Below are 14,257 nucleotides of genomic sequence, written 5' to 3'. Positions count from 1 at the left end.
CTTTTAATTATTCACATCACTTATCTATTACATTTACAACTAAAAAAACAAAAAATAAAATGTGAAATTAACTGTGGTAAGTAAAATACAATACAGGTGTAAAGTAAATGAATATGAACTAAGTTCAAAATGAATAAATAAATCATTTGGTGTTACATTTTATGTATGTAACCATAAATACAAATATAACTGAAAATGTTACAAGTGTGTTATAAGTAATGTGTTATATGATGGAATATGTGATAAAATATCTTTTTAAATTAAATATTGAAAAAAATCCATATCACCATTAAAACGTGGACAAAATATAACCAATATGGCTCTTAAAATTCTTCTATTGTTTGCTAGTTGGGGGGACAGAAGAAAAAATTTCTTACTTCGAAACTTTCATTTTATTTGCTAGTTTAAAGATAGAAGAAACACATTTGTTTCGTCCAACTTTTTTTTTTCTTCTAACACTAAGTTTGAGGCCATAAGAAACAAACTCGTTACATCAAAATTTCACTCTTTTTTTTTTTTTCCTAGTTTTGGGGTTGAAGAAACTTGTTACTTCAGTTTTTTTTCTTGTTTGTCAGTCTCAGGATAGAAGAAACAAATGTATTCACACCAAAATTTTAGTTTTTTTTGCTAGTTTGGGCATAAAAGAAACAAATTCATTAAATCAAAATTTCTCTTTTGTTTGCTGGTTTAAAGATAACAGAACAAATTTCCTACATCCAAATTTCATTTTATTTTGCTTGTATGGGGATAGAAGAAACATACGTTGTTACACCAAAATTTCTCTCTTTTATTGCTATTTTGGGAATAAAAAAAAAACATTTCAATCTTACAGTATTTGTTACCTTGAAAATAGAAGAGACACTTGTTATATCAAAATTTCTGTCTTGCCTGCCAGCTTAGGAATATAATAAACAAACTTATTACACAAAAATTTCTCTTCCTAGACATTCTTATATAATTCTCTCAGACACTTTGCACAACTCTCTTTAGTATCTTTAATTTTAAAAGTATCTGGTTGTCCTTACTTTTGATGGATTTACTAGAATATAGGGTTAGTTAAATCTCTGTGAATTTCAAGCATGTTATATGTTGCCTTGCATTCTTCTGCACATTTCTTGTACAGACTCTGCTTGCCTACATAAGTATGTAATTTTTATCTGTTTTCCTATATTTCTGTCCCTCTCATGATAGTTGTCTTCTATCATCCATCTTGTTCAGAATTTTGCCAGTAATGCAAATTTTGTTTTCACTCCTTTCTCTTCTCCATAATTTTCTCTTGGAAGAGCCATATCTAATTTTGAGCTAACAGACTAGAGGGAAGTCAGTAAGTCAACAGCACTCATACTGTCAACTCTTGGACTAATCTTGTCTGATCAAAGAGTGAGATTTGATTATTGCTCTTTCACCACCACCCATAGCTGGAGCATACTTTTGTAGAAACAGGCTAAAAATCTTGAATACTCAGACTCACAATCTGAGCAAACTAAATACCAGGCTTTTCTCAGTTCAAATATATGTTGAGAAATACAAGCCTAATTTAATTCAAAATGACATAAAGCACTACTATTAATTTAAAAATAGAAAAAGTGAATAAAATACACATTAATAGGCAAAATTAATGCTGAAGCCTGGACTTCATTATGTGCTTTCTTTATCCAGGAGTCTCTATATGTATACTACTATTAATATATCTTACAGACTACCAACCTACATTCTATTTAGCATCTAATCGTAACATATACTTCTTTATTATATCATTATATTTTAACCAGATGTATATAGAATATTAACTTGCTTAAATAAATCAGACTTTTGATCACTTGACTTGCAGATGATTTCCAATAAAGAATTAAGTTTTGAAAAAACAAACAAACTATGATTTAAAGAACCAGCAACTGAGGAAGAATACCTTGTGTCACAATTTAATTCTGTAAAAAGCACTACTAACTCAAGATACTGTAAACATTGTTGAAAAATGTTATTTTCATTATAATGTATTTTTTTGTTGACAAATATAAATAACAGAAGAAAAAAACCCTCTTACCAAGAAACACCCTTGTTCCCTCCACTCCACAGAGAAAGATTAACAGTACAACTTCACAGACTACATTTTTAACTGGATATGGAAGAATTATCCCTATGATAATGGAAATAAAAATATATTAGTATATTATAAACAAGTACACACGGTTGAGTTTGTTAATATGATTTTGAATATGCAAATCAGCATGTTGCATGACAACTGCAGCAAACAAAGTTGTGGTGGAACTCCTTGTATTCACATCTACATTTTAACATTGTTTGTCATTTTGTAAGGGGATGTGACATCACCAAACTGTGATCATAATGCAAATTAATCATACACTGAGATCATAGAGACGTGTTCAGATCAGGAATTTTGAATTTCCAAGCTGGAAATATCTCTTATACTTAATAGCATTGGAAAACAAAGGAATATGGATCTACATGAGATACCAGAGCTATCCAGAAACAGACCTGAAACAAGTTGTACTCCAAGGGTGGTAAGCAAAATGTGGCATCTTGTGAGAATTCATTAATACAAAAGTCAGTGGCAAAAGCCATCCATGTACCCCTAGCAACAGTAAGCAATATAAACACGGAAGATCTCTGTTTGGAAAAGTGACACAAATCATGTGTACACATGTTACTTCCATGACATATCTGTTCAATCATCGCATATCTCAAGCAACTGGAGAATGAAATGGATATACATACTATTCCATAGCATGACACACTGGTCAAGTTGCCAGATGTATTATGAAAAGCATTCAGAGAACACTGGTGTGCTTTGGATACAATAGCCTTACAACAGAGATTTTTGCAATGGAAAATAAATTGTTTTTAGAAAGAACATGACCAGATATGGTGACATGGATTTTAACAACAAAATCATTTCAATATAATGTACTCAACTCTGTATTCACTACACACTTGTCTTATCTATTGATTAGGTTTTGATATTACAAGAGTAAAACATATGAAAAATAACTATCGGAAGGTAGAATAAATGATACATCTTTTACTTTTCCTATTTAAATCTACTTCAACATAACTGTGTGATACTGTTTGATAAGTACACAGATTTGTTTACTTTCTAATGTGTAAAAACTTCTATATAATTACACAATTAGACAGAGCCAAAATGTATACCCGATTTCAGCTGTAGGTAAGTTCAAATTTCTTGTGAGCAGCAATATACATTCCAATATTCCTCAAACATGCAGGAAATTTTGAAGTTAGTTTTACATTGTACATTTAAAACATTCAAACAAATGAAATTTGCATATACAAATTACACATGTCACCTAAAAAATGTGAAGCATCTGAAATTAAACGAGTACAAATACATTACATAACCAACATTTAAATATTAATTGACTTACTTCCTAGTTTATACGTGTATCTATAGCCAAAACATGTATGAACTTAATGTATACAGAGAATAACGAATCCACCCCCCCCCCCCCCATGATAACAGCACACCAAATAAGTTATTATCCACATATGTACCTTCCATAAACTTGACAATGACTGAAATATTCTAGTTTCATTCTAGCATTGGAATATATAAAACACTTATTGACTTACTGCCTAGTTTATACATGTATCTATAGTAATGAATCCCTTTTCCCATGATAACAGCATACCAAATAAATTATTATCCATATACGAACCTTCCATAGACTTGAAAATAACTGAAATATTAATTTGATTCTAGCATTGAAATATATCAAAATATGAAACACTTACCTTTATAAATAAAAAGGAGGAGGGTGACAACAGAATATAAAATGTAGTACCAACCTCCGAAAACCAACAGAATCTGATATGGAAGGGAAGAGAGCTAATTAAATAGTCAAGGAAGGCTATATGCATACATTACTTACTTCTTAGCCAGATTCATTACATGTACAGTTATCGTAATTATAATGCTAACAAAACTACATCATAATGAATGAAGTCTCTCTAGGGGAAAAAACTGCCATATGTGCAATACTTAAATTAAAAACAGCAGTATTCATCTCTGTTAAATATTACATGAGATGATATCACTGCCAAAATAATATATTCCATTAATCTGTGACTAGAAACATGCATGACTATTGCACACAACACAAATGCAAACAACTATTAACAAAATTATGTATATTTGACATATTATTTCCTTAAAGTCATGTTCCTTCCATACAAAATTATACATACATGTAAAACAACAGAATATCATGTTAGCCAAGAAAGATCTGAGTAGGAAGAAACCAACTTTTCAGTTCATAACTTGCACAAACAAAAGAAATCCAATGTTTAATCTTTCAAATGATGTATTATGTTGTTTTCTTTGCAGAGAATTGTTTAGTTTGCCTTCAGTTTAAAACTTTCTCATGGGAATCACATCGACAAGTTTAGCAGAATTTTTAAAGGCTCTTGTCACATAGTTAAAAAGCCAGAAAAATTATAATAGTTTGCTTTGTGTGTGTTATTATTTTGTGTTTTTAGATGTATCATTTAAGAAAGAATAATTTGAATAAGTCTTCATATAATTTTACTTCCACCTATGCACAGTACGTTATTGAGACCTGCAAAACCTTACTTAACCTGTATTATGAAACATACCTTTAACTTACAATTTGAAATTACAAAGATGTAAATGGTTTCACAGACTTCTGTAATGGCTTACTCAAAACTAATAAAGGATACAATCCTGTTGTTACCTATTTAAATATAAAAAACAGAAATTAATACTGTAAATGATGTAAGGAAAATTGTTTTTACATTACTTAAAATATTCTAAAAGACTATACTGTGGTTCTAGTGTGAAAAAAAAGAGAAACTTTTGCTGCAACTAAAACTTACGAGTAATCAAAGAGTATATTATAAGGGTCAATGAATGGAGGGATGTAATTATGATGCAACTTTTATGCTGCTCTTGACATTTACCTTGAATTTTACACTGATAATAAAATGAAATTCAATTACAATTGTTATTTTTCAATGGTTGTAAAGCAAACTAGAGAAAATAAGACACTATACAGAAAAATTATTTAAAAAAATGATACTTTTTGATTATTAGTCATATTTACTATAATTCTTATAAAATTCACATCTACCGTACAATAATGAATTGTTTGAAGTCACTAATATGAACTGTAAAGTCAATTCAATAAAAAGACAATGCAAGGACTACATTTTAGACCTTCCAGCAGTTGCCTATTACAGGTGGTACAGTTACAGTATGCTATAATTTGTGCAATATACAGAGGGTTGACTGTCTGTCACACACACACACACACATAAATAAAAAAAAAAGATGCAAAAAATACATTACATTAAAATTCTAATTGATACAGCTTAAAATTCTGTTCCTAAAATATACTATTGACGAGTCTTGAATATACTCATTTGTCACACCTTACTACGTGTGATTTGCTGTAACATTTAAACACCAAGCAAGTAATACTGTAGTAGTAGAGTTCTAAAACTTTAACAAAATGCTACGTATCTCCAGCAGTATTCAGTTACAATGTAGAGAATAATTAAAAGGAAAAGGAAACATAATATGCTTATAAAATTTGTATCTGGTGACCAGTGTTCTACAGTATATAAGACTTATGTTAATATAGCTAATTGCAGTTATTTAGTCTACTATTTTAATAATTGCATATATTGAAGTTTAACTTTAATATATATTATATAATAAAAGTTTAATAATAAACCCTTTGTTTTTTAGTGTAAAACTGTAAGTCTCGTACTATAACCACACAACCGACTCAAAATATAACTTTCCTATATTAGACCATTAACATTCTTCCTGTAACTGAACTACATCTGTAAATTAATTTTAAGTTCTGCATCAGAGAAAAAACAAAGAGTAAAAAATGACAAAAGAGAATAACAAGGAAAGCATATAAAGCCCAATATTAGAAACCTTGTTAAAAATGCATGGCAAAATGTAGAATAGGCTATTCACCTTTTTATTTACTTGAAAGAATTAGAATCACAGCACCAAGCAATTTAACAAAAGAAAATTGGAGTTGAACATTTTCCCTGTGTTTCAGAACAACAAATCAGAAAGGATGTTTTAATCTAATTGTAAGTGTAAAGTAAATAGGAAAAGCTGCAGTATGTTAAGGATATTGAACAAATTAGGCACACTTATTTGTGGTCTGGAAGTTAATTGATTCATTAGTAAATAAACTATTTATTGAAGTAAAATTTAATAGTCGATTAACTGTCAGACTTTAACAATAAACCACGTTCAACTAATCGACTATTCTCATACGAGACTTTGATAATTGGAATAACCAAAACAGCAATAATCAGTACTACTTATTTAAATTACTGAATATTTTTGAGAGTTGTAACACACTATTTGATTAAGCTGAACAACCCTGAATTAATAGAATATGTAATTAAAAATAATAATGTCAGTATTTCGATTACTTGGATAGTTGGAATAATCAAAATTAGCAATAACAGGAAACACTAATTTTGATTAGTTGCTTAGTTTCATGAAATTAGTCAAATTAAGCACAATTTTTGTTAATTGATTATTTTAAGTGACACTCATTAACTATACTGATTTATCAAGTTAAACACTTAGCTCTAAACTATGCTCATATGTAAACTATTTTATCATTCTACGTACATAAGTTGATCAGATGTTTTATCAATAGTCAATAATTGTCCTGCATTAAATTGTAATGTCAATATCTAGTATAAAATAAAAATGTTAGATGTTCGAAAACATGGAATTTTAGATTGGATATTTCTTGAAATTCAGATAAAGCTTATATTTGTTGTGACTTATAACAAAAGTTTGACAGTGTTGCATTAATAAGTATATCTTGGGATATCTACAAAGTTAGGGTTTGTCTGTTTTCTAACTTCTTGTACTGAGGTAATAGTGTTGAGTTTAGAATACAAGTACAGCTGTGTCATTTCTAAAAGTCTAGGCCTGGCATTATCAAATCAAGTGTATATTCTGTTTAACTTCTGAAATTTCTAAATAAATGTTTTTTTTTTCTCTTTAAGAATGCTGGTATTAACATTTTGATCATTCTTAGTGTATAATAAAAGATATGTTACAAGTTTTCAACTGTTTTCTTTAGAGTTTGCAATAGTAAAAACAAGACTTAATATAGGTGCTCAGATTATTAGGCATTTCAAAACTTCCTATGGTTGATCTATCTGAGTGGCTGAATGACAAGATTAAAAATACAAAACTAAAAATTATTGGTGATACATGTTTATTTAAGTTTAGGATAAGTAGATGAAACTTTCCCTTGAAAAATAATTTTTTATCAATTAAGAGTTTTAAAGTTGTGGAATAGTTTGCATAATGATGTGGTGTGTACTGCTGATTTGATTATTTTTATAATTTTATTAGATAGGTATATGAATATGAAAGGGTTCAGTTTGGATTTGTCGTTTTTATAGATTAAAGGTGACAACAATGGGCCGAATGGTCATCTATCACCTAACTTTTATGTTCTTACATTTACAGTGGCTTTTAATAATCTTAGGTGTTCATGAAGGTATCCAAGACACTGGGTATGATTATTTGTAAAGAGTAAGTCAGTCTAACAATTAAACAACAGGGTCTTACTTTAACATTTGTACAATCACCTAATTATCTCATGCTCTAACAAAGCACTTAAAACTTACTTTTATCATCTGACAATAGGACTGACTCTTCAGCATTAAAATTTAAATGTATAGAAATATGAAAGTCATGGTAACATGACTATCACTATAACTATAAGTTATAACTTAATATAAGAGTCTCTAACTACATATAGAATATTAATTTATTATCAATAACGATTCTTAATATACCATTCCTTACCATTGTGGTAGTCTATACTGAGATATCATGCTCGTCATAAATCACTAATATTTGATACTTTACACGTAGTATTTTTCTTAAATTATTAGAGCCTATAGAGGGCATGATATTTACTATCCCGACAGTGGCGAAGTAGTTTACGGTAAATTTCTGATAATCCATTACGTTAGTACTAATACTATATATTATGGTAGTATTTATAAAACTATGTTATAACATATAAGAGCATCCAACTTCCAACCACCAAACAAGCGAGCAGTAGATACGGGTAAATTAATAAATATGAATAATAACTAAGATAATTCGATGACGAGGAACCCACTTTGAGAATGGCAAATGTACATTTGCTGTTATGTTAAACTTATATTAAAGTTTTTCTTCATTACCCATTCAAGCCGTCTCCAGCCATTATTAATAACTAAGATAATCGAGTCATCAGTTTGACTTTGGCATCCTAATTTGGCATTTTATTATCTTTCAATTAAGTAAACCACTACGCATTTTATGTTCTCCGATGAGTAAAAATTAACAACAATAAATAGTACTTGTGCACACAACTACGATAAGCTGAATTAAATTAAAACTTAAACTTTAGATGTTAAGCCGAGCCGACGCCTCTGACTAAATACCTAAAACTCATCGAGATTTAATTTACTTACCTGAAGCTGCCATGAGTCAAATTGATTATATATTTAAATCATTTCATTATGACGCTATGATGAATTAAATAGTATACACAGCCACAAGTTCCACATTGTCACATTCCTAATTTCCTACTGTTTACGCGGAACACTTTGGTTACCATGTTCGATTCATCACCCGGTTAAATTAATACATGAAGGTTCAAATCGACTCAGTTGTATTACGTCCACAAAAAGTCACTAATTTGTTTTATCATATGAGATTGACAGGATGACAGCTAATAATTATTCATTGCGCTCAATAACATTTATGAAGACAATTAGTTTAAATTATTTCACACAATACAGTAAAATTTCTAACTTGTCATTTACAGTTTTTCGAGTAATTTTTGTTTAATATTTTTTATAGCCTCATAATCCTTATGCATGCTGAGTGCAAGAGTATCGGCCACATCAGCCTCAGTGCCCGCTGTGATTAAGCGAGATAACTGTGAGTGTAACATTGTAAGAAGTTTAGAAGAAGGTAAAGGATGGGAATATTGTGCTTTGGATATTGGCATTTCTTTTTAGATGAAATTGTAGTATTTATAATTGCAAAAACAATTACTTTTTCTAAACCTTTAATAAGCAAGTGAGTTTTACCCGTTTTTCGTTTTATTTTTCATTTCAGGTCGAAAACTGAGCCGGTTCACGTGTATCTGTTTAGTGTTAGTAATAGTATTGGGAACTGCTTAACCACACGAGCTCATCGTTCATCGACACTTTGTGCGCAGTTGATATTTCTTATGTGTTAAATATGGCTCAACCACAACAGTCACAGACTCCAACAGCTCAGCGAGGAATTGTTAAACAAGTATATTAATTATTATTATTATTGATTTATTGAATTTTGTATAATTTATAATTTTCACAGGTTAGATTAGTAACCTACTACATTGTTTACATTTACATCCTCCTAATAACAGCTGTGTGTGTGTAACAAATGCTACTTAAGCAAAAATATGACTTGTGTAATTTAGACACTAAATGTAGTCACTAATTTCTTATTTAATCATAATGCCAGTTGTATATCTCACATAAATCTAAGCCAAAGTCTTGGTAAAATAAATGTGTAATTCTTAAATTTTAAAATAAAAGTATGCAGTATTTACAAATTGTTAAACATTTGCATTATTTTACATTCAAGATGATTGTGCAAACATTTTACTAGTTCAGAGAAACCTCAAACATGTTTGGTCTAAATAAGTTAGCAATAAAAACTTATTTTTACCATGAAAGACTAATAGAGATATTTGAACACTGAGGAAAAAATGAAACCCTTGTTATATTATAACTTACAATACACATATTTCTACTATTCATTGTTACAGTAGACAGAGCAACTACATTCAGCTTTACCTGGTATGTTCCCAAACTCTTGTTAGTAATATGTAAAGTGTTTATTTACTGTCAAAGAAATCTCAAAATCTACAACTGTAGAGGTGAGAAGCCTTTAAAGTGCACTCTAACAAAGTACAGAAAAAATTTTGGAAGAAGATTAACTTATATTATGCTTCCCTTTTCAGTTTACAAGCTAATTTAACCAAAGCAGTTTTTTTATTTAATAAAACATAATCCATTTGTCTGCCTGTTTTCAAACTGTTGCACACAAAAACACATTATAAACAAATCCCTACCAATACTTTGACAGTCTTTACTGATTTCTCCTCATCAGCAATAAAGCCTGGTGTCAGTTGCTATCAGGTTCAATAACTATAATATAAAAAAAAGTTTATTTTTATATATGAGCAAGGAATGTCAAATTAACTCTTTTTATGTTACTAAATGTTTTAGTTACACTTGTTTAATGTTTATAATGTGTGTAAATAATCACAAGTGGTCCTTCAGTTGCTGTTGTAGTCTTTAAGTGGAAGTATTAAAACCAGTTATTTTTGCAATATTTATTAATGGTTGTAATTAAAATATGTATAGTTAATGTATAGAAGCTAAAGATAATTTAAAAGTCTGAGTTTGTCAGTGTAGACTAATGGAGAAGTTACTCCACTCAATAGCAGGATAGTTCTCCAGAACACTTTGTGATACAAACATAGAGATTGGGTCTGTAGTTGATTAGGTCGTTTTGCCATCAATATTGAAAGACAAGAGTAAGTGCCAAATTGCATTTGTTAATATTTGTAGAGTATCCAAAAAAATAAAGCAGTTGTTAGAAAAATGATAGAGAAATATTTTTCTGGTTTTAAATTCTATAATTTTAAAAATATACTCAAGTAAGTACTTTCTAACTTAAAATGTGAGTTCACTAACTTAAGAAAAAGATTTTTCTTTAAATACAAATTTTGAATATCAAATTAATGTTCATTAGAAGGTTTGTGTACTAAACCTTTTAGTCATGTTTATGTAATGTTTATACACACTGACTTGACACTTTTTGCAGTACTTATATTCTACACTTGTTAATTGTGATTTGGTTTTGATAGCATAAATATAATTTCCACTTCACATTTACATAAATATTTGTGTGTTTGTAAATAATTCCAATTATAAAACACATCAAGCACATTTACATAATGGGTATGAAGTAGTTCGTTGTTTGCTTGTTTTTCCTATGGTATTAAGAGTCTTATGACAGAGTAGGATATCTAGACTTATCACTGTAAAGTGTCACTGTAAACATGGCCCATGGCCAGGTATTCAATATAAAATTAAACTGATGGATTTTAAAATGTGAATAAATACTGTTCTGTACTTGAGGAAACATTTTTTCAGGTAACTGAATTCATAACCACTGATACCAGCTAAAGATAATTTACTTAAATTAACACCTGCTAAAAATTATTCAAGTTGTTTATTCAGGAAAAAAAGGGTGTAGTAAAAATTAATAAAATGGATATTACTATATTCCTTATGGTTTGGAGTAAGAATACTAATATATACTAAATTATTGCTTTAATGTAAAAAAAACATAAGAATACTAAACTGATGTTATATTTTTCATGCCTTGCATTATGTATGGATTTAACTCCAGGGGCTTTAGTATGCTAGGCATAAGCTATTTTGTAAAAAAATATATAAATATATTCACACATTATGTTTTTTAACCTAGGAAAAACTATACAGTTGAGTTGCATCATAGTTTCTAAAAAAATATTTTCATTAATGTCCTTACAACTATTGTGAAAGGTAAAAATATTGAACTTTATATTACAAATTGTAGTTTAATTATAGCTACCATAAGATACCACATCTGGTCATGGTAGCATTAATGACAACAACAGTGAAAACAATCCAATCAACAGTCTCATATCATAAAGGTTCCATGTAATAAAAATTGAAAGATTGAAACTTTCAAATTTTGAATATAGTCCACTGAAAGTAGGTTTGTGACATACTTTAATGTCAAGTATGCCCAGGTTATTTAAGATATGAACACCTAAAAGTGAGAGTTTGTCATTCTATTGATTTTCCACAGTAAACTTTATGTTGAGATGTCAACCATTTGAAGACTGGAGAAATTTTTTAACCTGATGAAACATGGTTAAATACCACAAAAGTGTCAACATACATCCTATAATTTACAAGTTTAAAATGTTCATTCTCCATTCCCAGGATTCCACCTTAGAATGCTAGAATTTTTTTCATTAAGTTAAAAAAAAAAAACTCTCAATGGCAAAATGAGTTTATTATCAGTTACATCTTCAATTGTGAAAAAGAAAAGAGTAGAACATGAACTTTGGTCGTTGAATGGGAGGTGTACTAAAGAAGATATTTATACAAAATCAATGATTATTGAACATTTAAGACAAATTGTGATAAAAATGAAAAATCTAGTACTTATTTTTGTTGAGTGTATTCTATGTCATGTTCTTAAAACATGATTTTTAAAATAAATATCTTGTGTAACTGTTCATATATCTGGGAGAGAAAAAGTTTCACCACTTACAAAAAAATCTTAATATTGCAACACAAGGCAATGTTTTGAATCACCAAGACAGGTCAAACTATGATGCAAATAAAAGTTAAATTTTTTGTTTGACAAATAAGTCATAAAAGCAAAGAGAAAATAATTAAAACAAAGGCAATTAAAAATACAAAACCTTTCTTCTCCTGTATTTCTTTTTGCTATAGTGGTAATAGCTTGTATCACTACTATGACTTTTACATGAAACCTTTTGTACTCTTTGAAGGGTAGTATCATCATCCATTAGTAACAATTTCTAGTGATTAAATTCATGTAATTTGTTTAGTTGATTGCCCATGATTTTTTTTAGTAAGGTTCATAATTTTGTAGTAAACAATCTTATGAAGAATGTGTATAACAGATTTGAATACTTGGAAGAAATGATAAAAATATAAACACAGGATTAAATGTTCTTGGAAGTTTGTTTTTCTTAATTTAATTAGTACTTTAGATTTGTTGTATATTGTAGGTTCTAATGAGCATTGTTTTCTAATCATTTTAAAATAAATATCACCTACATGTATTAGCTAGGTCATTTTTGGTCAAATATCTGGAAATTTCTGAACATTTCCTAGGTGTACAGTATATGTTACTAGTTTGTTTTCAAAATGTTATCTCTATTTTTACTGGCATAATTTTATAAAATCTTATGATGTAAGGATGTTTAACATTTTTAGACTGCAAAATTAGATATGGTCTTTTATTGAAGTAAGAACCTTGTTTAGTTATGTACATGTACCTACGAGGAAGCTAAGTTACTACACAAGATATTATCAGATTGAGCTTAATGTACATATATACTCATCTTCAAAATCTTTTTGTATGATTAACTAACAGATTTTTTTTCTATTCAAAAAGTTTGTGACAAACACTGTCTTAAATAATTATTTTTGTGTACAAATGTAACTGTTAAAACATTTAGTAAGTCTATCTAATATCATCTTCATGCAGTACAGTTTCTTATTTTTACTTAATTTAAAATGTCTGCTTTTACTTTGTAATGTAAAACCTATACAACAACAAAAAAAAAGCCAGTGAAAGATAAATTATGCTTGATTTGAACAATTGTAATTATTGTGATATTTAGCCATCATTTTATCTTTTTAGGTGGTTAAATTATGTGCATGTTAACCACTTTAAAGTTCTTTACATTTTTTATCAGTCAAAGAATACTTGTACATATGTTTTGGTGGTTTTACTAAAGTTTGCCCCTTGTTATCATACATTCATAAAAAAATTCACTTTGTTTTAAAAAGTTTTTAAGTGTTACTTTTCCTAGGGATTTTACAGAAATAATCATGGCATTATTTAATTTGAAAAAATAAATCTTTAATTGATCTTTGTGAAGACTGAACAGTGTTATAATTAAGATTCAACTTTTTAAGTTTTTCATAATTTGGTTTTGATATAATTAGCCACAAGTTTTTTGTTTTGTTTTTGTAGAAATATTGAAATCCATCTTTTATGTGCAATTTGTTTTAACCTTCAGAAGTCATTTAGGTGGGACTGTGAATACCAGTTATTTTTCTGAAATAAATTTAGTGAAAATGTAGTGGATGGTCCCTGTTTGTTAAATGAGCACTCATTCAAGGTCAGGGTCTACTTAGAAAGAAACTTGCTCCTAACTTCAAGGACAGCAATATCAAAGGGGTTCATTACCCTTTCTCAACTGTAATTGTTTCTCAAGACATGAAAATCTTGTTTTTCCAGAGCAAAGTTCCTTCAGTGACATCTGAAGAGATTGCATGCGAATGCAATTTGTCATATTATTGTAGCTTTTGAATTAGGGTATAT

At 29.0% G+C, this 14,257-nt stretch overlaps 2 protein-coding genes across 2 annotated transcripts in view; one reads left to right on the top strand and one right to left on the bottom strand.

The window, feature by feature from the left end:
• Window positions 1-8,874, bottom strand: part of LOC106463276 (transmembrane protein 216-like) — an 18,649-nt gene extending 9,775 nt beyond the window's left edge. The window contains exons 1-4 of the mRNA XM_013923292.2: window positions 8,524-8,874; window positions 4,717-4,730; window positions 3,772-3,865; window positions 2,045-2,137 (exon numbers count right to left, since the gene is read on the bottom strand). Of these exons, the coding sequence (XP_013778746.1) occupies window positions 2,045-2,137; window positions 3,772-3,865; window positions 4,717-4,730; window positions 8,524-8,536 (214 nt within the window). The 5' untranslated portion in view covers window positions 8,537-8,874. The remainder of the gene's footprint in view (window positions 1-2,044; window positions 2,138-3,771; window positions 3,866-4,716; window positions 4,731-8,523) is intronic.
• Window positions 8,875-8,943: 69 nt separating this feature from the next.
• LOC106463279 (staphylococcal nuclease domain-containing protein 1-like) overlaps window positions 8,944-14,257 on the top strand; it is a 40,462-nt gene continuing 35,148 nt past the window's right edge. Inside the window, exons 1-2 of the mRNA XM_013923294.2 lie at window positions 8,944-9,028; window positions 9,176-9,358. Coding sequence (XP_013778748.1) covers window positions 9,302-9,358 — 57 coding nt within the window. The 5' untranslated portion in view covers window positions 8,944-9,028; window positions 9,176-9,301. The remainder of the gene's footprint in view (window positions 9,029-9,175; window positions 9,359-14,257) is intronic.

This window comes from Limulus polyphemus, unplaced genomic scaffold (assembly GCF_000517525.1).
Source record: "Limulus polyphemus unplaced genomic scaffold, Limulus_polyphemus-2.1.2 Scaffold1365, whole genome shotgun sequence".
Classification (NCBI taxonomy): Eukaryota; Metazoa; Arthropoda; class Merostomata; order Xiphosura; family Limulidae; genus Limulus; species Limulus polyphemus.
This window is presented reverse-complemented; position numbering and strand designations above follow the sequence as displayed.